The sequence below is a fragment of the Guyanagaster necrorhizus genome, assembly GCF_019112545.1.
Source record: "Guyanagaster necrorhizus MCA 3950 unplaced genomic scaffold BT62scaffold_18, whole genome shotgun sequence".
NCBI lineage: Eukaryota > Fungi > Basidiomycota > Agaricomycetes > Agaricales > Physalacriaceae > Guyanagaster > Guyanagaster necrorhizus.
In genome coordinates this window covers 773,307-795,916 of record NW_025064897.1, presented here as the reverse complement: position 1 = coordinate 795,916, position 22,610 = coordinate 773,307, and the positions used below count along the sequence as shown (strand labels likewise).

Genomic DNA, 22,610 nt, shown 5'->3' with positions numbered 1-22,610 from the left:
CAATGGTAGGGGAAACAGCTCTACAGCAGACAATATCTTTTGTGAACAGTTATTTATAATGTGATAACAGAACAGTATTTAAGTAGCTTAGTTCTCACTGTAATACCCCAGTCTCGAACTAAAGTTTTACTTCACCATCTTATCTCGAGCTCCTGCTACTTGCAATGCCTTGACCCCACAACACTCTCATCACATCAGTGAACTCAGTCGGACATACCCGAAGTGTGAGATACCAAACTGTTTATCATGTGTTGATTGTCACATGGAATTTAGGCTTAACAGATATCAAGGCTATACAGCTTTGATATTTTATCTCCATGGCCAATTATCTTGCTATATGGTGAAATAATATTTATTCTGGATTCTTTAAATTTGAGTTCAAATCTAGCATCAGTGATGCACTCTAGTGATATAAGATTGAATGGTGTGTCAGGACAGTGAATACACTTCTTTAGTGTGACTGGAGTGATCTTTTCTCCTTCAACTATTTTAATCTTAACAGTTTCTCTTTCTAAGCTTTTGGATTTGCTTACACCAATAACTTTATGTCCTGGGGTCTCAACATAGTCAGAAAAATATAATCTATTTTTAACTATATGTCTGATAGTGCCAAAGTCCTCTAGCTATGATACTCCTGAGAGTGAGGTAAGTGCAACATCCATTGCACAAAATGCATAGTCATCTTCTTCTGAGTCTGATTTGGCAATATATGCCTGAGTCTAGCCCCTTCTCTTCTCTTTCTATGACTTTCTGAAATTCTTCTTCCTATTTGAGCAATTTATTCTGATGTAACCAGTTTTCTCATATCTGTAACATGTGACTTTCAGATTGGACTTCTTGCCATATGCTGCAAGTGTCATAGTCTGATCAGAAGTCTTTTTCTTTAATTGAATGTCTTCTTGAAGAATTCAGAAAATCAACTTGTAAGAATCTTTCAAGTCAGCAGTATTCACTGATGGGATGAATGAATTCCATGATTCCAGTAGTGATATAAGCAGTGTAATAGAGAAGTCTTTCTTCTCAACTTTCTGCTTAAAGGATGCCAGCTCCTTCTGATGGGACCTTATAGTCTTAATATGCTCCTCTATGTTTCCTTCTTCTTTACACTGAGCTCTGAAGAATTTCCTTCTGACAAAGACAATTCTCATAGGTCCCCTGGACTCATACATATCTTTCAGAGCTTCCCAGGCTTTTGCTGAAGTCTTTGAACCAGCAATATATATCAGCAGACCATCTGAAACCCATAATCTTATTGTCAAAAAAGCTTTTCTATCACTCTTCTTCCAATCTGCCACTAGTGTCATGTCTGCTAGGGCCAGAGTGCTTTCATCTGCATAATCAATTAGTTCTAAATCAGTTAGGATATCAATCATCTTGATTTTTCATGTCAGGTAATTTTCTGGGCTCTTAAGGGAATCAATTCTGTATATGGACTGACTATCTATATGATCCTATATGTGTATGTAAAGTACAAAAGAGTGCAAAGTGAGTAGTGATATAAGTTCAGTTATAGCTAAAGCCTATAATCTGTTGTAAGTAGAGAGCAGAATAATATACAGAGGATTAGAATTAGCTTCTCAAGAGAGAGATGTTCTACTTAAATACATTCTGTACTACTTTGAGATCTTTCTACAAAATACTAAATAAGTCTGGATCATGATCTAAGTCAGCTGCCACTGACTGGCATTGTATCTTCAAGTATATTCTTATACTTGCTTGAGATTGCTATCTCAACACAATATGATAAACACCACTGACTTTTGCATGACTATTCTATCAATGATAAGGTCTGACTAGACACCACCAATCTTCACTTTCCTCATCTGAAATGTAAACTTGCTGACAAATGCACTGAACCATTTTTGATTCTGACAAAAGTCAGTACCTCCACATACCATCTAAAACTACCTGATTTCTGGCATGTTCACCCAGTTTTCAATGAAACACTCCTTACTTCTTATGTCACATCCACCTTTCCTAACCAGAAAACCTCTCCTTCTTCAGAGCCCAATTTGATCAAAAACAAAGAACATTATGAGGTAGAGTAGATTTTTGACCATAAACTACAGAAGGTTCAGGCACATAATGGGAGCATCTGAACTGTTGTCTACTACTTGGTTAAGTGAAAGGGTTATAGACCAGAATCTAACCAATAGATATATGAATATGATATAAATGCAGATGATGCTATATGTGACTATAAAATTTTCATTAATTAACCCATCAGAATGATGGTCTTAGTAGAGGGATGATGTTATGATTTTTTCTTATCTTGAGCAACTACCTGTAGGTGTAGAGAGATTATGTAATCACAACAGACAGGCAAGTGCCATTGTACTTGGTCACTTCACCCATGGACAACACTCTATTGTCTACTCTCCAATGACCAGGCAGAACAAGCAGCATAGCACAGAATAGTACAATAGGCAGCTATTATATTTATCATGATCCAGACAGTATATAAGTAGGGTAGCTTTCACTGTAGTAGTCTAGCTTTGAGCTATAAGTTTATTCTGTACTTCTCTTCTCTTGAGCTTAGCTATTCTAGAGCCTTGACACATACCAACTACACAAAGAAGTAGACTCTGATATGACTCTATGAATATGATACAGCATCAGTTTATCACATATATAGGATCACATGCTGAGCAGATCTAATATAACAGAATAGTTTATTAGCTGTTTCCACTCTCAGAATTGCAAATCTGGTCTCTAGCTGCTTTGCTAAGAAGCCAGCATGAAATAGCTGTACTGCATACTCTGTGAAACTCTTTCAGTCCTTTATAAAGTGGTTGCTAGCCTGTGAATCCATAAAGTGCAGTGATTTGATTGGTTTCTATCTCTTGAACATTGTTGATACATATGCTTTGTATGTCACAGGTGTATCACATAAATTTCTTTACCTCAAAGAGGCTGAGATCCAGATTCAGAGCTTTATTATCAATCTCCTTAAGATCAAGTATATCAAACTCTAAAATAGATGAGGTAGTAATCTCCTCAAAATCTGAATTGGTTAGTAAACAGATTATCTCAAATTAATCTGAGTCATCTGAGTTGCTATTGACATCTTCAAGATGCAGCATCTCCTCATCACTCAGCTCATCTCTGGCCTGATGAGTATATGTGGTATTATCCTCTCTAGTGAATACTGTAACATCTCCTTTGAGCAGCACCTCCTTTACCATCACATCTTGGCTAGTCTTATCACCATTCATTGTTATATGTGCTATAAATGCAATAGAGAATATGGGCTATTGTCATGTTTGCCTGGAATATGTTGAGAGCTGTCACTGCTTGTATGCTGGATATTGTGTTATTTGCCTAGTTATTCCATCTATTCCTTCTGAAATTGTCAGGGAACTAACTCTCTTTTCCTCTCTCAGACCAATAACAATCTGTAATATTGTGAGTTGAACATTTATGAACTGATGTCTTGCATTAGTACAAAGAAGGTATGATCAAGAGCTAGTTTGCACTGTGAGAGAGGAAGCATATGATGATTCCTTGGAAATCTTTATTGGTTAATTCCTGTTCAGTTTCAGACAAGTTATTAATAGCAGTATGCTTTATGTGGAGGTCCTGGATGTGAGCATTCATATTGGCACTCTTTATATTCTCTGTGTTCTGAAGAATCTATTGAGCTTCAGATAGTGCTATATTGTTTGGAATAGTATAGATGTCTATTAGTGAGTCTTATGCCTTCTTTACTGTGCTCATTGTTTTAACCTCTAATTCAATAGAGTCAGAGACATTGAGAATGATATGCAAGCATATGTGGGAGTCATAGAATTTCCATTCATCATACAATGGTGTGGACAAGTATAGTAGTGTGAGATCTGATGGGAGTGATACAGTAGTTGATGTTGTGCCTATAGTTGCCTCAGTGGTAGGTGGATATAGAATTGTCTCATGCACATATCCCCATAAGCTTTTATCACTGATAATTTCAGTGATCTTAACCTGCCAAAATGCAAGGTTCTTTCTATTGAACTGGAAGGCTTTGGAGAGTTGAGTAATAGAAAGGCTCATTGTCAACATGGTTAGAGTTTACAGTTATTCATATAAATAGTTATGGGTATTGAGTTGCTCTTGTAGGTAAATTGTACTGCATGTTCTCTTTAACTGGTTTAGAGGCTAGGATGAGGCCACATAACTTAATGTAAGATGAACAATATAATCAGAATTCAGTTGGCACAGTACAGGTGAAACAACTGAGGTTGCAGAAGTAACTACATAGTATATATACTGTCAGAATAAAGTTTATGGATATAGAAAAACAAAAGAGTCTGTAATGAATGGTATACAATATAGTCAGGATTATGTCAGGTATTATGTGTTTCATTCAACAGATTCAGCCATATGCCTATTTATTGGGTTACTGATCCATTCATTCTAAATTTACTTATAAGTTCATACATTTCTGCTTGATTATTTCTATACTTACTTCCATCTGTCTTCTTTTATTCACACCCCAGTCTTTTATCACTATTATGAGTAAAGACTGAGATGCATATTTTAATTATATTACTACTCATTGATTACTTATCATACTGGTAGATTGTTGTTCATTGATAGTATGCATGCCTTGCATTGGGATAATGATGGTGAGTCTTAGTCAACTGAAATGATACCATCCTTCTCTAGTTGCTTTAATCCCTTCTTTCCAAGATGCTCATATTGAAGATGCTATGAATTCTAAGTGTTTTCACTTCCTTTAGTAATATGTGACCTCTCTGGATTCATTTATGCTTACATTTTCATGAGGTAAAGTTGATTTACATTCTTTCTCTTTGCTAGCACTGCACCACTGTTATAAAGGAATGTTACTTCTCTATTGAAGAATTTGGCCTTCAGTCCAGCATCATCAAGTCAGCTAATAGATATGAGATTGTTAATTGCATTTGGAGCATATGGAGTGTCTTTGAGATGATGTATGAATGTGTTTTTGTCCACTGTAGCTTCTAAAACTACTGCTTCTCATTCTAGGGCTTTAACTGACTGATTTCCTATCCCACTGATTGAGAATTCCATCAAGAGTGTGAAGTCTATGAATGAATGGATGTTATTACAGATGTGCAGTGTAGTTTCAGAGTCTGCAAGTCAATCATCCTTTGCAAATTTTAGACTGGTCTGCAAGTTGTAGTAGGAATTTGTCAAGTCTTGATTAGTACTTATTTTCTTTATCTGGTTTGACCTTTCTTTCTTCTTGTTTGCCTGAACCTTTCTCTTCAGTTCTGCCACTTTTGTACCAGCAATCCTTTGCTTGATGTTCAGGTTTCTTGCAATTTCAGCAAGAATCTTCATCTGAATTATCACTTCTCTTTGACAAATTCAATACTTTCCATGGAATTTTCCTCTTATGGCCATATAGTGCACTCTCCTTGCCTCCTGCCTTCTCCAATTGACATCTGTTTTCCTCTAAAATAATGGCTATAAATTCATGAGATGTTACAGTTGGATTATTCTCTGTAGAACCAAGGTATGCAGTCATAAATTGGTTCTAGGATTCAGACAGTGAAGTTATCAGCAGCATAAGAAAGTCATCATCTGAAACATGACTTCTGAGTATGTCTAACTCCTTCTGTATGCATCACATTTCAGTTACATGCTCTACAATATCAGTAGATTCATCTGCAGTTGTCCTATAAAGACAGTAACAAAATGAGAGTATCCCCAACTTCCTTCTAGCTTCTTTCACTAACTTCAGCTGCTTCCACATATCAGCTGTTGTAATGGCTCCAGAAATTTGAATCATCTGTGAATCACTCAGTATCAGCTCAATTTGTGTCTATGCTTTTCTGTCCACCTTGTCCTATTTCTGCATTTTCTCTATTTCATCTTCTGTTGATTTCTTGGAGTCTGCAGGCACTAGCCTTGCTTCTCCTCCTTTGGCATACTTCATGAGACCTCATTCTTATAGTATATCTGTCACTCAATGCTTCTATATAATCCAATTGTTTTCCCATAAGAGCCCAAAGCAAAATAACAATGATGGAATGGAATCAGATGGTGTAAACATAATGTATGACTAGAAAATGTGTAAGTTGTGTAAAGCAAGTGGTTGTGTGTGTTATATCATCAATGTATGTTTGTAGGGTCGGATTCCATAATCTGTTGAGGTTTGGGATTGAGATAAGAGTTGTAGATGAGTATAGAAGAGTTGTATTACACAACTGTAGTTGGGGTTTGTAGCAAGTTTCTTCATATTGGAAAAATTCTAGCTACTTATATACTATAAGTGATGTGTTTATATAGTATTCTAGTAAGTTCCTACACTGCCCCAGAGTCTCTGTGCTCAGTCAACAATGAACTAACTTGAGTACTTTGATCATCTCAAAGTTTCCGGACTTTTCCGGATTGATGCCGAGTCCGGTATACTAGATTTCATACGATCGATCATGCTCGATCATTCTCGATTTAACAAGAGTCAAGGACATTGAGAACGATTTGGGAGTGGATGAGTCAGTCACAGAATACCCACTCATCATACAAGAGGTTTGAACACTGAATTATAGGCAACAGGGCCTCATAACCTAATGACAGGAGAATATAAGTACATACTGCAAACAAGAGTGAGTAACATAGTAAGCAAACACTGTAGGGTATATGCACCTCAGTTGGATGCAGCGATGGTGAAACGACTGAGGTACATGGGTAACTATGGCAAGGCTTTATAGTGATTGAGTAGGGACAGGAGGTGATATATGTATATAAGGTAAGTAAGAACGAGTGACGATCGGGAAAAGTTGAACCGGGTATACTGTAGTACGGATATTCTCCAATACATGCCAAGGACACGAAAGACGGACCTATAATTCACCAAAAGTCGCATTTCAAACACCCGATAATATTTCTTCGTGTCCTGGATGTGACTCCTAATTTCATGTAATTATGTTCATCTCACTCAACGACCGCCATGTCTTTCCCACCAGCACCGTCTCCTCCGACTGGCCTCTGTATATACCGCGTTCTTTCTTCTAGAGCAGGCATACGAGTATCTCCCATCCAGCTCGGGGGTATGAGCATCGGGGAAAAGTGGGGGGCAGCATTCGGTACCATGAACAAGGAATCCAGTTTCGAGCTGTTGGACGCTTATTTCGACATGGGCAGAAACTTTATCGACTCCGCTAATAACTAGTAGGTTTCTCTTTACGATTGGTTTTGTCCTACTAATCTTCCTGCAGCCAAGACGGTGATTCTGAAAGATTTATAGGAGAATGGGCCGAACAACGTGGTATTCGTGAACAGCTCATTATTATGACAAAGGTCCATCCATATTTTCCGCATTGTGCCGTCGCTGACATTCCTGCTAGTACACAATGAACTACCATGGAGGCAATGACCACATCAAGCAAAAAGTCAACTTCGTCGGGAACAACGCCAAGTCTCTTCAGAATAGCACCACTACGAGTCTGAAGCAGCTGCGCACGTCGTATATTGATATCCTCTATCTCCACTGGTGGGACTGGGATACATCGCTTGAAGAGGTGATGGATAGTCTGCACAATCTTGTTCTACAGGGCAAGGTTCTCTACCTAGTACGTGTCTCTGAGGCTGAATATACCCTGATGCTCATATCACTCCGCTCCAAAAGGGAATTCCGACACTCCAGCATGGGTGGTCGCTCAAGCCAACCAGTACGTCCGGGATCATGGAAAGACGCCATTTGTGATCTACCAAGGCCACTGGAATGTCATGGACCGCTCCTTCGAGCGTGAGATCATACCAATGGCTCGCTCTTTGGGTATGTATGCGCTTTTTCTAATCGATCTCTCCACTCTAAACGATTGATAGGTCTCGCACTTGCTCCGTGGGACGTCCTGTGTGGCGAGCGCCTTCGAACTGACGAAGAAGAGGAACGCCGATGCACGACAGGTGAGAAGGGCCGAGAAAGTATGGTGACGCAGAGGTGGGAGCGCAGCGAAGAAGAAAAGGCCATGTGCAATGCGCTGGAAGTAGTTACTCACGAAGTTAGCGCCAAGAGCATCACTGCTGGTTTGTGTTCCGCTTGTGTCGGTTGCCGCTCTCTCAGTCTTTTTAGTGGCCATTGCCTACGTGATGCAAAAGGGGCCGTATGTCTTCCCCACCATCGGCGGCAGGAAGGTTGAGCACTTGAAGGCCAATATCGAGGCATTGGACATCACCCTCACGGAAGAAAACATAGCATTCTTGGAAAGTGCGCGCCCATTCGATCCCGGATTCCCCAATAATATGATCGTATGTGATATTACTACCCACAAATGAATCGTACTCAATTGCGCTTAGGGGGATGGATCAAAATACGACTTTTTCGGATTTGTTAGTACCGCTCAAATGGTGAAGCAGCCTGTTCGTCAGGCTATCCGACCGGCAGATGTCAAGCGTAGTTTGAAAGATTGGAGGATCTAACCACTGTTGAGAATGTACGCCGACACTGTAATACTCTGTATAATGAATTTGATATATGGAAATACTGTTAACAGTAACGTACGGCGAATGAAGCTTGAAGCTTAGTAAAGCTGGAATCGGTCCACCCACTACTTCAAATTATACAGTGTTTCACCTAGAGACCTTTCGCCGGTGATAATGATCGTTGAATGGACCATTAAAGTAACAAGTACTTACAGGAGGACATGACTCAAAAAGACATCAATATTAGCACATCACAGCAAAAAAGAAAATCTCGAAAAGTTTGTTTTAGGAAAGCCTTTCTCGGTCCCGAAAAGGCTGTCAGTATTGCGGAAAGACTTTCTGTGATATATGAATGTCCATAATACTAGTACTATGGCATAGGTGTGGTGAATTACTAGATAACTAGCAAATACTGATGTGACTAAGTTTCAACCGGCAACCAGATTTTGGGGGAAGACTTAGGACGAGGACCGTCGTGATCAGGACCGTGTTCAGCGAAAAGCTTGTAAAGTGTAGCACTCAGCGCATTCGCAGTCTTTGCTCTAGGTCGATCAATGAGAAATTCATGCGGACCCCAGTCCTTGAAAGTTATGAGTTTGGTGTCCAGATCGATAATTTTGAGTCCAGTGGGCGTTAACAAAGTGTTTGCGCTCTTCAGATCACTGAGGAAGATGCCACGGGATTCGATGTCGCATGCAGCGTCAATGACCTCGACAGTTAATATTTCCTTCTCATGCATATCCCATTCGCGATGAATCCACAGAGTAGAATGGACACCCATGAACGGAAGTAGTATTCCGTCAAGGTCTCCTTTGAGGAAGGACACCGGGGATCGACGGTAAAGTAGCGCTGGCTAGTGACTCCGCGCAAGGGGAGAACGTAAGGAGAGTCGCGGAGACAATGGTAATTGACCAGTTCTTCATCAATGCTGGAGTCAGGGTGAACTTCGGTGCTGAACTTGCAGACAGAGTTCGCCGTTGACTCGAAACAAGAAAAGCCTGAAATCCGGCAGCGAATAATGAGTGAGGCCATCCAAGTTGACGACAGGGACGCCATCAGGAGGGACTATTGTCTCCTTAGGTAGCTGCGGTAGCTCGTCTGGACGGGTATCGAAGAATCGAGAGTGGGATCTGTCATGATTTACTTGGATGCATTGCCAGCCCAGGTCCCTAGCTGTTTGGTGATACAGTGGAACGTCGATACGAGGAAATTCGTTCAATGGTACTCTGACGCCGAACCATCGAAGTCCACCATTGTAGTCGAAAACGTAGGTTTTTGCATCGTGTGAGGCGTCATGATCGACGATTTTGCTCTCTGGCTTGCAAATCTGCCAATTCGGGTACACCCCGGAGAGGTAGAACTCCAAGTACGACTGGGAGCAGTTTCGTTAGGCATGGCTACAACCCGCTTGAGAGGGGATCTTTTACACCAGCAGACCCACCCGGTTATTTGAAGGCAGCTATGGTAGTTGCTACGTTTGCCGTGAGAAAATTTTATTAGATCATTAATCGCCATCAACTTTATTTTCCTCTGAACGACACCTGTAGAACTTCTTCATCAGGGTGCGTGCGATCTATGGCCGATTCCGATGTCCTGAAGATCTGCTGTTATGATGCAGAGGGAGTAGAACCAACCCAGCGAGCTACATAGCCAGAGGAAACCCGACAGATGGTTAACCTAATTCAACATAGAAAATAGATATAGATAGAGCCAATTTCACCAGACGCCGACCTCCTCATTGACCGCATCGAGTAGCGACAATCGCAAACCTTGGAACATCCTTACACCACCCTCCTCGTCCCCAGCCCTCCAAACCCACTCATCCAGCCGTCCCCTCAACAACACGCTGAGCCTCGCGTCATGATACAGCTTGAAAAAATACCCATTCCCTCCAAAATAGTCGTACGCCACACCCATCCCTGTTTCCTTATGCAATGACTCGCACAGGAAAGACCAAAAGGCTGCTAGGGAGCGGGGCGTCCAAAGCCCAGGGGCCTCGTGTCCGTCAACGAGCACTACCCCACCAGGAGTGGTGACAGGGATTATCCACCCCAGGCCAGACCCCAGAGAGTCAACGCGGGCAGAGAGGGATTGATACTTCTCCAAGAAGCGTTGCGGAGTATGGACAGGCGATGTAAGCAATTTCGAGATGATAGTTTGAGGCTGGTATATGAATATGATGAGTGGGAAGGCGGAGGAGAGCGGAGATAACATACGATGGGTATGAGCCTAGAGGGATGTTCTTTATACTCGTAATCATCATCGTTTGGATCGCGAACTTTGGAATCGTCTTCATCTACGACAGTGACCCATTCTGAGATCCTATCTTCTTCGTACTCGCCCTCGACATGATTCTCTGTTTCCCCCTCCTCTTCTTCTTTCACATCCTGCACAGTGAAATCATCGGCATCCAGGATTTCACTGATAGAGCCATTGTGATATTGTATGTCTGCATCCGACAGAATGAACCGAGAGTCGATGTCTTCTTCTTCGTCCTCTTCGTCTGCATCCAGATTGGCTTTGAAGTTGACGAACCCCGTATTCGCGTCTTCGTCTTCGTTTTCATCATCGTCCAACATCAGGATATCTGGGCTTTCATCTGGCGGTTCAATGGGTGCGTCAGGGAAGGACCCGTCAACAGATGAAGAGTTTCTGTCTCCCTCTACGTGAGCTGTGCTCGCCTCATTGTTGGATCGACTATGATCAATGGACGGGAGGAAAAATTGGCTGTCCGTGTAATCCTCGTCGTGATCCTCGATATGAAATCCGGTGTCAGCTTCGGCCGACCATCCATGCTCAAAGACAGCTTTATCTTCTCTGCCACGTAAGGCTTCTGAAACCCTACGTGGCAGATTGAAATCCTTCTCCTTGCTTTCTTGAGATGATAAAAGAAGGTCTAATGCCACACACGCCTCATCTTCCTCCTCGTCTTCAGCAGACGGACGTTCATCAACGAATGCCGTGTTCATTTCATCCTCGTCCACTTTGTGGACATCAGCACCCCAGGTGAAGGAGATACCAGTTGCCTCGGAAAGGACGAAACCGAAGCTCATATCTTCCTCCATCTCACCCTCGTCTATGTGGAATCCCGTATCGGCTTCATCGAATCCCTCATTATCAGCGTCTCCAATGAAGCTCAAATTTCCTTCACCTTCTAAACCTGGTTTCGAGGAGGTCGAGGCTGCATTGCTTTCTCCTCTTTCGGCCAACCGCCGAAAAGGGTGAACGCCGTTTCGCCGCAAGGTCGAGGGCGAGATAGAAGGATGTTTCGACCTCGTGTCAGAACCATCATTGGGGGTAACGAAATGTGCGTCCAGGACGAGTCGTTTCGAAGGGTCGTATGGCTGTTCTTCATCATCGTCGGTAACGATAAATCCTGTATCAGCTTCTTCCATCTCTACGTCCCTGTACTCCTGCACCCGGGAACGTAGATCTTCTCGCGACCACGGTACCCATTCCTCAAGCTCTTCGAGCCCCTTTCCTTCGTCTCCGTCTTGCTCCAAATCGCCCCAGTCTCTGAGTGGCCGACGAGTATGTTTTCCCGCATCGAAAACTGGCGGGGAAATGGCATATTCCCATTGAGCATCAAAATTTAAGCGCAAGGTACGGAGAAATGGAGGCGTGAGCCAGGTCCCTTTGAGAGCGAGCCGTCTAGCAGTAAATAATAGAGATTCCTGGTCGATGTTGCCATTGGTATAATGATGGACGGTTAGAGACATTTGGGGGTTGCTGTGTCGACGCTTCATTAGCATAATGTCTGGTGACACAAAGAAGAAAGAATGATGCCTTTGTCCTGTGATGTCCTTTGTGGCCCCGGGATACTGAGTCCGTCATCTGAGGTCATGGCTAGAAGAGAAAGGCACCTTGCACCGCCACCGAGGAACTTATCCATCCGAGTCATTTCAAGGTTAATTGGGATCGGAGCTAACGCTGGAATCGTTCACAATTTGGAGTTGCTTTTTCGACCACAGCATTCACTATGCTACCAATTCACCCGCACCATAAGACACGAAGTGGTTGTAGAACATGCAAACAACGCAAAGTCAAGGTGTGTACTCATTGCCAACCCTTGTACAGCTAACTTAGATATTGATGAGGGTTTTATGAAAGAGAAAAAGAAAAAGAAAAAGAAAAAGAAAATCCAAGGATCCCAGAGAGAAGTGAGGTATACGGTGCATAGAAGTGATAGATAGTAATGATAATAGGATGAAGATAGACGCCGAAGGATATATATGCAAGTCCCAAGGCGTAGGAATGATAGATATGAATAATGATAGGTTGAACGAGCGTAGAATGTCGACAGATAGATATGCAAGTCGATGATCAAAGATCGTAAAGAAATTCGGAAGCGAAGAGCAAGCCTGCGGAAGTCCTGAGCAAATGTCCACATTGACGATGAGGCGACCGAGAAACGCGGAAAAGCAGGAGGAAGCCAAAGGATGTCATATTTTGTCATGCACGCGGAGGGATGAGGTGTTAGCGGCACAGGACACGTCAACTACTGGCAGTCAACGCTCCCTCCGAGGGACCTCGGAGAACGGTAATGGGCCGGCGACCATTACCGTTCTCCAACGTTCCTCATCTGCCAGGGATAGAGGAAAGACTGGTAAACTCGTCAGCGCACCAGCCTCCCCAGTGACCAGTTGGTCGTCCCTAACAACCCATCGCGGCAACGTAGTAGTTTGTGTAGTACACATCCTCGTCATCTCCATGTTTCATTGGTATTTCTTACTGGCCGATTCATCAAAGGGACGGGGAGCAGACTAGCTGAGAATAATGTCAGAATCATAAAAAATTGCAACTAGTAGAATAAAGCTCACGCAACGACGTGCTCTACGCGTTGAGGGATCACTTCGCACTTATATCGAGGCTCGATGCTAAGCCAGTATAAAAGCCTACAGAGCCGAGGGTATCATGGCCTACAGCGATGTCCCCATTCATGGCGCGTGATATCGAGTTCTGCGCCGGGACCGTGACGTACAAGCTGAGGGTGGCCTGTTCCGAAATCGACTCGGTAGTCACGGATGTGTCCTACAACACATACATGGTAGTCGGTACACCAAAGGGATTAAATGAACGCTCACCTGGGCCTGAGGAATATTCAGGGAAAAGTCGGCGAGGTTGCGAAATGGGAGGGATGCCATATTGCTCTTTACCTGAAAGTATACCACTGAGAAACGGAAGGATAGATTATGGTATATGACAATCACCTCGTGATTTGAAACTAGCAGTGAACCTGCGTCGTTCTCTACACAATCCGCCGTGGGCATATCTACCACCCCGCCTCGAGGCACCTTCCTCCATGGGATGAACGATACAGTCGGAACAATCGCAAGGATAGCCATGATTGCGACATATTGACATATATCATCAAATGGTTGGGAGAGGTAAGTCGAGGGCGGATGGAGGTACGCCGGAGTCAAGGTTATGCAGAACAAAGAGACCACAAGTGATGGCCATTCCCACGACGGAAAGGAGGACGAGCGGGTCGAAGAAGTAATCCCAAGAGCTTGGACAAGTGACAAAAAAGGCGGGAGACGGGAGGCAGCAGTAGAGGAAAAGGGACCACTGGCTGGTCTGGACACCCGCCTAACCACAAACACACAAGCTACCACCGCGACGGCGAATGTCGAAAGCACCAATGCCGTTACTATCTCCAGCGTCAGCACCACTTGCATGACCTTGGACAAGGGTTCGTCACTAGTCTGGTGTTCTATAACCGTTGTTGAAGTCGGCGTGAACATTGTCGGCTCGACAAACGGTACGGCACCCCTAGGGTCTTCGGCGATTTCAATGAAGGTTGGTTCGATGGTCATCGCGGCCATCCAAGATGGTAGAACTTCGTCTAGGAGTGCTACCACGCCGAATGTGACATTGACCTTGACGGTATGACGGGGGAGGGTGTCTGCGAGGAAGGATGGTGCTTCCCAGCTGAGATTGAGGCCGACAGTTGGCCCATAGGCTTTATATATCGACGTAAAGATGGACAAGAACGTAGCCAACAGGAACCCGAACAGGAAACAACGGTGGTGGTCTTTGGTCAAGAGTGTATGTGTTCTTTTGGCCGATCCATGGTTTGTTTTATACCGACCGACCTTTCCTCGATCGGTGACTGGTGCGTGACAGACGCGTTGAGGGAGAACACGCGTTCCACAGCGCAGAATAGTAGAATAGTAATGCGGTGAAAGGCGAGCAGTGAAAGGTAGATTATGTTTGAACTGTTGCAGGATAGAAACACGCCGAACATGTCGCTCGTGTGATTGAGACGAATCTGAAGTGGTCACGGCATTGCACAGCAATCACGTCCTGAATTCTGGCATGCAGAGATATCGGCCAACGCGCTGTAGTAGAATGGGAAGAATATTTGTTTAAGCGTCGGATCGACGGGTCAAATAAATCAAATTCTGAGATAAAGTGAGTCCAGAATCGATGCCTCGAGTCCAGCTACGTACTACTTTACCGCTTTTTAAAGTAATATCAGGTTTTGAAATTCGAATTCCGGTAGACGGGTTGATCCATAAACCTGAAGGATTTTGTTCAAAAAGTGGACATAGGTATCGTAAGAAAGCTCTGCTGATATTTTTGTAGAACCAAGTCTTGACCAAGTCGATGACATTGTCATTCACACCTATTCGTACGCCTGGACAAGGTCTGGGGTCCCGAATATGCGACTCGTCTGCCATTGGCTCCGACTTGATGGCCGAAATCTCACTCTCTGCCGCAAGTCGCCAGTGTCATATTTCGAACACGAGTCTAACGACTTTCAGAACGATATCATTCGTCGCGCCATCCACCTTTCCATGGACACACAGTCCAGAGGGATATTTATCTCCCCGACATCCGTCCTCCTTCCTTGTCATATCGATGCAGCATGTATTCCCCCGGACTAAGTCCTCTCGGTTCACTATACGCCTCCTCCGGATACACTGAGTCCTCCCTTTTCAGCATACAGAGATATAAATGATCTACGTACCTGGTTTTTCTGACACTGTGAGTGTCGTGGAGGTTGATAAGTCGCATTTGATCTATAAGCGATCAGTTCTTGAATTGCACTTCGGGAAAGACGTCGAACTCGAACGTCGCCGACGCGACATCCTCCAGTGTGAGCTGGACATGTACAGCCACCTCCATGGATCACCTTATGTTCTCCCTATCATTGGCCTTGTCGAAAGAGTTCGACACTTCGTTGTTTACGACGATCCATATGACAAAGATGCTTCCGTAACTGACGAATTTCTCATTCCCTTCGCCGGGATGTTCTGCCAATGGTGTCCTGGATTTCGTACCGAATGGACCATGGAGGAGAAGGAGTATCTAGCTCTCACACTCATGAATGCTGTGCTTGACTTTGAGCAGCGTGGAGTTTATACAACAGACTTAAAGGCCCCAAATATTCTCCTCAGAGTTTGAAAATCATTGACTTGGACTTGGAGACACATTGGGATATTCCAGATGGGGCGTCGAGAGCGGCAATGCGGTTTATACATTGTATAACATGGCTATGGCAATGCAGGAGCTCTTCTTGTCTGGTATCACGTACGCCATCCATTGTGAAGAGGCCGTTCCCAAACCTTTCATTCAGCTCATTGATTGGTGCCTGGAGGATGCCTTTGGTTCTGTCGCAGAGATGATGGCAAAGACGGCATCGATGCTAAAGCCCACCCGCGGCAGAGCTAAGAATATGTCGGTTTTTACCTTGGCTGAAGCACGGTTGCTGCGATTCAAATCGCTTGCGAAGTCGGAGGATGAATGGCGGTTTGGACGAACATATAATTCCAACCTGGAAAGATATTGGCCTATGTTGCCTAGGTATTTTGAAGTCCTTCATCTCCAATTTGTGTCTCATTTTTCACCTCGTTTGCATCTAGGGACTTTCGTCGCAAATGCGCCTTGTGGGAGTAAAGTCTGTCTCTTTCGCTATGCAGAGAAGCCTCAACCATGCGGGGTCATGGTGGTTAATGATTCTATCATTAACGGGTATACTCGCTGCGAAGCTCAGATCCAGCCTAACCAGGTCATCGAAGTGACACCGGGCATCCTTTACCCAGGGCACTGCCACATACGTTCCGACGAATACGAGAGACATACTGTCTTTCTTCATTACCTCGGTGTGGGGGGGAAGTGGAAGGAAGTATTTCTCTTCCCACCAGCGGACGGTATCGATAAGAAAACCTACTCTGATAACAGCATTGTTCCCCAACCTCCATTCATCCTTCGTGAATCTTTCGAGAACATGTCATCGACTGTCCAACCTCTTCCTCCCAAAATCCAATGGCAACGCAAGGATCCTGACTCACCACCCTCCCGAAGGGGCCCGAGGTCTATTTTAATCAGTGACAGAATACGGTTTCACTCGAAGGACACCATTCAGAACCGTTTGAAAAATCCTTTCTACTGCCAGCGACATGCTGCAGAAGTGGCTTATTCCTCTCCGGAACACCCATTCTGGGTTCAGAACGAGAATCGTTTTCGGTAAGCCGTCGACTATTCATGTATCATACAACATGCCAGACCACACACGATAACTATTCGAGCCTAACCCTCCTCGCCCTCTGCCACCTCCTCCCCTTCCTGTATCAGGCTACACAGTTCGAAATCAGGCAATTCATGCTGCCGGTCAAAGTGGCATGCAAAACATGATGATATCGAACAGTGATGTCTTCCAAGTACCACCTCATCATGTTGGAGTCAATCCCAGTTCCTATAACCAGTTCCTGCAGCACCGATAACACATCAATCCTATGAGCTCTCAGGGACAGTTTCATTCCTCCTCATCCTACGATAATTCACAACAAGCTACATCTCGTACTGCGACATCAGCCCCATTCAACAACTCACCGTATCTTCGGCATCATCCCCATGCTGGCCAGGGAGTTCAAACACGATGGCATTCGCTCTTGACGCCTCTCATGACCCAGATCGTACTCCGACAACAAGACGAGTCTTGCCGATCCATCCTCACACTCCACCAAGGCATGAAACTTCTGCCTCTAGCCCGACAAATCCTCAGGGAACATCTGGACTGTGTAGGCCTCCTCCGAGCTAAGCCACTTGCCGATACTTTGAATTGTGTCTTTCAGTGGATATGATCTTTCCTCTTCCCGTTTCTGTTTCTCTCTCTCTCTTCTCAGTCTCTAGTTATGCATACCTCTTCTACCTCATCTGCTTCCTCTTCCTGCTTTGTTGAACCGCCTTGGCTATTTTCTGCACACGACATATGATAATCTTAGAGGCCGCTCCACACATTGGACGGTACGTTATCATCCGTCGTTAACATATCTGGGAATATGCACGAGGCTTGAATATCTGTCGCAATTACTGCTGGCAGCTGAGTATTCGTGTTGCCTGGCACGCAGAGATCCAGTAACGTTAGTTACTTGAACTATTCTCTGTTATTTGGTTTCGTATCAAGCTAAATAGTGACGTTCATATCTGCAGGTTCATTAATGATCATGATGTTCGTTCAGGTTCGCGTCCAGTCGCATGGATCTGGGCAACCTTTGTCTTAAAGTTACCGTTGGATTCTTTTCCACGACAAACGCCTTACCTAAATGTTCAGACTGGCAGCCGTTGAATGCCGGAGAGATCGGGTGATGCGGTTCAAGCACTGTAAGATGGCTGTAACAATCAAGGAGTTCTTCCTGCTTGGTATTTCACGAAGGCGCCACCGCGGAACGTTGAAACAAGGAGGACACACTTAACGTCAAGCCTGTTGGTTGAAGCAAGACTGTCATGGTTCAAGGAGCACGTCAAAGTATTGAGACCTACGAACAGATGGTGACTCGCACAGTCATTTAACCGCAGGCTCAACTACTGTATGCCATGGACGACCAGATAAGAATCCAACGTAATCTGGAGTTGACATTGAGTGCCTCTGACTGAACCAGCAAGCTAGTCAAGGGTCTATGACAGACCCTTTGTTTTTCTATAGCACGATTGTCACAGATAGCAGCAGAAGGCTTGACGGGAGGGCACCTTGATACTTATAAATAATACACAAACGAAAGCGACATGCGAAGCCAAAAACCAAGCAACTGAGTCGATTCCAGCACAACCCTATAGTTAAAAAATGCGAGAAACCGACTGGCTTCAAGGGTACGCAAGTGTCTGAAAAGGTATCAATTCAACATATCATCATTGTTCGGATGATTCCTCATTCGTAGGTATTAAAGCAGCGGGGTTAGCAGTCCCACTGGCTGCAGTAGTCGCAGCTGCATCCGCGGAATCATTCGACGCTTGTGTCGACCTGGCCGCCTTGACCGCCTCGATCGTCTTTTTGAGCTTCTCGAGATCTGCACGATACTCCAGCAATTCCTAAAGATACGTCGATGAGAGACATCGAGAAGAAAGCGAAATAACGCACCTTGTTGTCCGGCTCGTACGTCAAACCAAAGGCAACGGCGTCCTGGGCTTCTTCCAGTCTAAGAAGTCCTCTCAGCGCCTTCGCCTTTCTCAGATGACCCTTGGCCCAGTTTTTTCGTATCTGGATGACAGCCTCCGCATCAGCCAGTGCCGATATCCAATCATGTGCGCCAGCAAACGCCGCAGACCGGTTCGACAGCACCGTCGAGAGCTCCTCCCTCAGTACATTATTGTTCTCCCACGACGCACGTTGGCATGCTACTCCTGCTGCCATCGTGTACCGCTGCACAGCTTGTGGATACAGTTGCAGCTTATACAACTGATTGCCCTCCTCCTTCACGGCGTTCACTGCGCCCGACAATTGCTTGTTCACGATCTGCCCTGGAGGTGGGGCTTTGATGTTCGGGTTCTGTGTGAGCAGTCTTGAGAGGATATTAGTTTTGGAGAAGTCGACATCGCAGTCAGCACAGACAGCGAGAGAATGAGGTGCGCAGAGGAGAAGGTTGGCGTCAGTAACAGTGAGGTCGACGGGCGAGAATTGCGCGTCGATGAGAGCTTGCAAGACGGGATCAGGTGGAGGAGGGACAGGTCGCTGCTGCTGTTGCTGAGGCGCGTGCGAGTGCGAATGGGTCTCGCCCGGAGCGTGTGTGTGTGAGTGGGACATGGAAGACTGAAAGACGGTTAATGTCGTGTCCAAAACGGGTTGCTGCCACGTACGGTGACGTATATGGCCAAAACGGGCTACAGGTTGCCGCCGGATGGCGGGACAACTAAATACGGTATCCCGGCAGAATGGTCAGCCTTGATATATTTATCACTTCAAAACAATTTTTCTACAGCGCCCCCCTGGGCATTGTCAGGTAGCTCGGCTTTCTGTCGATTACAATCAATGATGCATATGCATGGTGTTTCCTCGGACCAAAATGAAGTATCCTAATGACGTGCCTTCACTCAAAATTGCTTTATACAGAAACCTTCCCTTGGTCGCAGCGATAGTATAATTGGTATATCACTTGATGGGTTCCAGTCTTGCCAATGCCAGGGTGACATAGAGAACTAGGATGATGTCAAGAATTCATTATCATTACCATCACCTTTACATGCCTGTTCCTCGCCCGTCGCGCACGGCCCACGTACTGCTTCAAATGCTCCGATGATGAACTAGATGGAATCAACGCCTTGGCAAACACAGCCACGTTCACGTGATCGGAGCATCAAATTTTACATTTGTTTGTCAGCGCTTTTCTTCTCTTCACTCCCACTTTGTGGTTCATATCCCTTTTCTTTCGCACTCTCATAATATGACAAATGCAATCGTAAACGGCCCCTCGTCTGGTCTCGAGGGCAAATTCTCTTCCTTGGACATCAACAAGTCGGCGTACGTCCCTCCTCATCTTAGGAGCTCCCAGCGAGCGTCGTCTTCTCCCAACCTTCATCAGAACAGGCAAGTTTTATATTTTTCTTCTTTTTTACTCTCATTTCTCATCGTTCTTCTAGCTTTGGAAACGGCTGGAACGATTCCCGCTCAAGTACTCCGAATTCTACTCGTTTGTACACCGCCAGACCCTCCCGTGGAGGGCCTCCGCAATCGCAAAGCCGTGACTGGTCGCAGCCCTCGCAGCCTCGTGATACTTTTGGCCTTGGAGTATGGAAAGATGGTCGTCATGTTGTTGGTGGACGTAACATGCGCCTCGAAAAAGAGCTTTTTGGTGACCCGACGGATCCCTCCAAGCAGCACACCGGTATCAACTTTGAAAAGTACGATGATATCCCCGTAGAAGCGACTGGTGCTTCGGTTCCAGACCCAGTTGTTGCCTTCACTTCACCCCCTCTCGACGTAGTCTTGCTCGAAAACATCGGCTATGCCAGGTACACTACCCCTACCCCTGTTCAAAAGTATTCTATTCCCATTGTTGCTAATGGACGGGATCTCATGGCCTGTGCTCAGGTAGGATCTTTTTTCGTGCTGATGGATCATTTTCTCAATGATTGCTTGTACAGACAGGCTCCGGTAAAACAGGCGGTTTCCTTTTTCCCATCCTTTCCGCATCCTTCCATGATGGACCCCGTGCGCCTCCTGATCAACCGTCATCCTACGGTCGGTCCCGAAAGGCCTATCCTACGGCTCTTATTTTAGCGCCTACTCGTGAATTGGTGTCTCAGATCCATGAGGAGGCTCGCAAATTTGCTTACCGGTCTTGGGTTCGTCCTGCCGTCGTCTACGGTGGCGCCGACATCAACCAACAGCTTCGCTCCATTGAACGTGGCTGCGACCTGTTGAGTGCCACACCCGGTCGTCTCGTTGATCTTATCGAGCGTGGCCGTATCAGTCTCGCCAACATCAAGTATCTCGTCCTTGATGAGGCTGATCGCATGCTTGACATGGGTTTCGAACCCCAGATTCGTCGCATCGTGCAGGGCGAGGATATGCCTGGCGTTCTCGAGCGCCAGACCCTCATGTTCAGTGCGACATTCCCGAGGGACATCCAAATCCTTGCCAAAGACTTCCTGAAGGATTACGTGTTCTTGAGCGTTGGTCGTGTTGGAAGCACTAGCGAGAACATCACCCAAAAGATCGAGTATGTTGAGGATAATGACAAGAGAAGTGTCTTACTCGACATCTTGGCTTCTCAGAGCAAAGATTCCGGTAATCTGGGTCTGACATTGGTCTTCGTCGAGACGAAACGTATGGCGGATATGTTAAGCGACTTCTTGATGGGTAATCATCTTCCCGCTACATCCATTCATGGTGATCGCACCCAGCACGAGCGCGAGATGGCTTTGCAAACGTTCCGAACCGGCCGGACGCCTATCATGGTGGCTACTGCTGTCGCTGCCCGTGGCCTTGACATCCCCAACGTCACTCACGTTGTCAACTATGACCTTCCGAGCGACATCGATGACTACGTGCACCGTATCGGCCGTACTGGACGTGCTGGGAACACCGGTGTCAGCACGGCCTTTTTCAACCGTGGTAATAGGAACATCGTCAAAGAGCTTGTAGAGCTTCTTAGGGAGGCCAACCAGGACATTCCGAACTGGTTAGAGACAGTCGCACATGAGGCTACGTTTGGTAGCGGTGGAGGATACCGAGGAAGCAGAGGCAGAGGTAGAGGAGGTCGGGGCAATGCCGGCCGTGATTACAGGGCTGGCGGCGGCGGCAGCAGCAATGCTGGTTATGGCGGAGGATACGGCGGAGGTGGTTATGGTGGTGGTGGTGGCTACGGTGGCCGTGCTCAATACGGGGGAGGAGGTTACAGTGGTGGCTATGGCGGTGGCTCCACTGGAGGCGGAGGAGGCCAAGGCTGGTGGTAAATCTCTTCGAGGCGCCACCTTTAACGACGACGACGATCACCATCCACACCTAAAAATCACATAATGCCCTCGTACCCCTTTTTTATTATGCTTTCATGCCTTCCATGCCGACGAACGAATGCACCCCATGCAGAACTCATGCGCTATCTCTACTTGTATATCTATCACGAATCATTCCCCCCCAAAAATCCGTCCGACTTAGGTTACTTACACCCTCTCCTTAATGCTACGGCGACGGACCGTAACGGTATATCGGTAGACATTCACGCCCCCCAGATACCCCACAAGTACAAGTGCTTTTCGACTGATATACCCCATCGCAGACGGTTTTTTACACACATAATTAGAGATACTTAGAGTAGAGAATTAAAGGGTGTTTTTTGTACTTTGTATCGTTTGTCTTTTTTCTGTTGCTAGTTCGTAGTTCATAGTAATTCTATATGTGAAAGTCGTCGTTTATCTTTTGAGTGTGCTGCCTGAAGCCCAAGTAACCTTCATTGTTGGTGTTAGGTGAAATGCCTCTGTTTTGGATTCAGAATTCT

The 22,610-nt window shown here is 45.4% G+C and overlaps 9 protein-coding genes across 9 annotated transcripts; 4 read left to right on the top strand and 5 right to left on the bottom strand.

Moving 5' to 3' along the window:
- Positions 1-4,611: 4,611 nt before the first annotated feature.
- Positions 4,612-5,755, bottom strand: BT62DRAFT_921290 (uncharacterized protein; the record flags this gene model as incomplete). The annotated part of the gene is made up of 7 exons (XM_043184283.1): positions 4,612-4,686; positions 4,780-4,848; positions 5,000-5,045; positions 5,195-5,304; positions 5,339-5,500; positions 5,606-5,642; positions 5,703-5,755. 7 exons carry the CDS (start codon positions 5,753-5,755, stop codon positions 4,612-4,614), a joined length of 552 nt encoding a protein of 183 aa, XP_043038010.1.
- Positions 5,756-6,916: 1,161 nt separating this feature from the next.
- On the top strand, positions 6,917-8,388 carry BT62DRAFT_981707 (Aldo/keto reductase; the record flags this gene model as incomplete). The annotated part of the gene is made up of 7 exons (XM_043189621.1): positions 6,917-7,137; positions 7,185-7,266; positions 7,314-7,542; positions 7,595-7,744; positions 7,795-7,995; positions 8,042-8,217; positions 8,266-8,388. The coding sequence occupies 7 exons, from the start codon at positions 6,917-6,919 to the stop codon at positions 8,386-8,388; spliced, it is 1,182 nt and encodes a 393-aa protein (XP_043038009.1).
- A 1,531-nt stretch (positions 8,389-9,919) lies between these two features.
- BT62DRAFT_934151 (uncharacterized protein) lies at positions 9,920-12,249 on the bottom strand. Its single transcript, XM_043186676.1, has 3 exons — positions 12,178-12,249; positions 10,608-12,120; positions 9,920-10,554 (listed from the first exon to the last, which is right to left on the bottom strand). Exons 2-3 carry the CDS (start codon positions 12,108-12,110, stop codon positions 10,108-10,110), a joined length of 1,950 nt encoding a protein of 649 aa, XP_043038008.1. The 5' UTR covers positions 12,111-12,120; positions 12,178-12,249; the 3' UTR covers positions 9,920-10,107.
- A 22-nt stretch (positions 12,250-12,271) lies between these two features.
- On the bottom strand, positions 12,272-13,101 carry BT62DRAFT_246995 (uncharacterized protein). Its single transcript, XM_043180217.1, has one exon. It carries the CDS (start codon positions 12,845-12,847, stop codon positions 12,374-12,376), a length of 474 nt encoding a protein of 157 aa, XP_043038007.1. The 5' UTR covers positions 12,848-13,101; the 3' UTR covers positions 12,272-12,373.
- On the bottom strand, positions 13,017-14,453 carry BT62DRAFT_246950 (uncharacterized protein). Its single transcript, XM_043180216.1, has 4 exons — positions 13,602-14,453; positions 13,476-13,547; positions 13,212-13,422; positions 13,017-13,158 (listed from the first exon to the last, which is right to left on the bottom strand). The coding sequence occupies exons 1-3, from the start codon at positions 14,214-14,216 to the stop codon at positions 13,240-13,242; spliced, it is 870 nt and encodes a 289-aa protein (XP_043038006.1). The 5' UTR covers positions 14,217-14,453; the 3' UTR covers positions 13,017-13,158; positions 13,212-13,239.
- A 367-nt stretch (positions 14,454-14,820) lies between these two features.
- Positions 14,821-15,281, top strand: BT62DRAFT_1008156 (uncharacterized protein; the record flags this gene model as incomplete). The annotated part of the gene is made up of 2 exons (XM_043177417.1): positions 14,821-14,950; positions 14,980-15,281. 2 exons carry the CDS (start codon positions 14,821-14,823, stop codon positions 15,279-15,281), a joined length of 432 nt encoding a protein of 143 aa, XP_043038005.1.
- Positions 15,282-15,351: 70 nt separating this feature from the next.
- On the top strand, positions 15,352-16,958 carry BT62DRAFT_1077825 (uncharacterized protein; the record flags this gene model as incomplete). Its single annotated transcript, XM_043179338.1, has 2 exons — positions 15,352-15,701; positions 15,844-16,958. 2 exons carry the CDS (start codon positions 15,352-15,354, stop codon positions 16,865-16,867), a joined length of 1,374 nt encoding a protein of 457 aa, XP_043038004.1. The 3' UTR covers positions 16,868-16,958.
- A 1,567-nt stretch (positions 16,959-18,525) lies between these two features.
- On the bottom strand, positions 18,526-19,417 carry BT62DRAFT_921285 (uncharacterized protein; the record flags this gene model as incomplete). Its single annotated transcript, XM_043184282.1, has 2 exons — positions 18,526-18,705; positions 18,755-19,417. 2 exons carry the CDS (start codon positions 19,415-19,417, stop codon positions 18,526-18,528), a joined length of 843 nt encoding a protein of 280 aa, XP_043038003.1.
- Positions 19,418-19,998: 581 nt separating this feature from the next.
- Positions 19,999-22,523, top strand: BT62DRAFT_1077823 (ATP-dependent RNA helicase ded-1). The gene is made up of 3 exons (XM_043179337.1): positions 19,999-20,197; positions 20,251-20,701; positions 20,755-22,523. The coding sequence occupies exons 1-3, from the start codon at positions 20,055-20,057 to the stop codon at positions 22,066-22,068; spliced, it is 1,908 nt and encodes a 635-aa protein (XP_043038002.1). The 5' UTR covers positions 19,999-20,054; the 3' UTR covers positions 22,069-22,523.
- Positions 22,524-22,610: the final 87 nt, after the last annotated feature.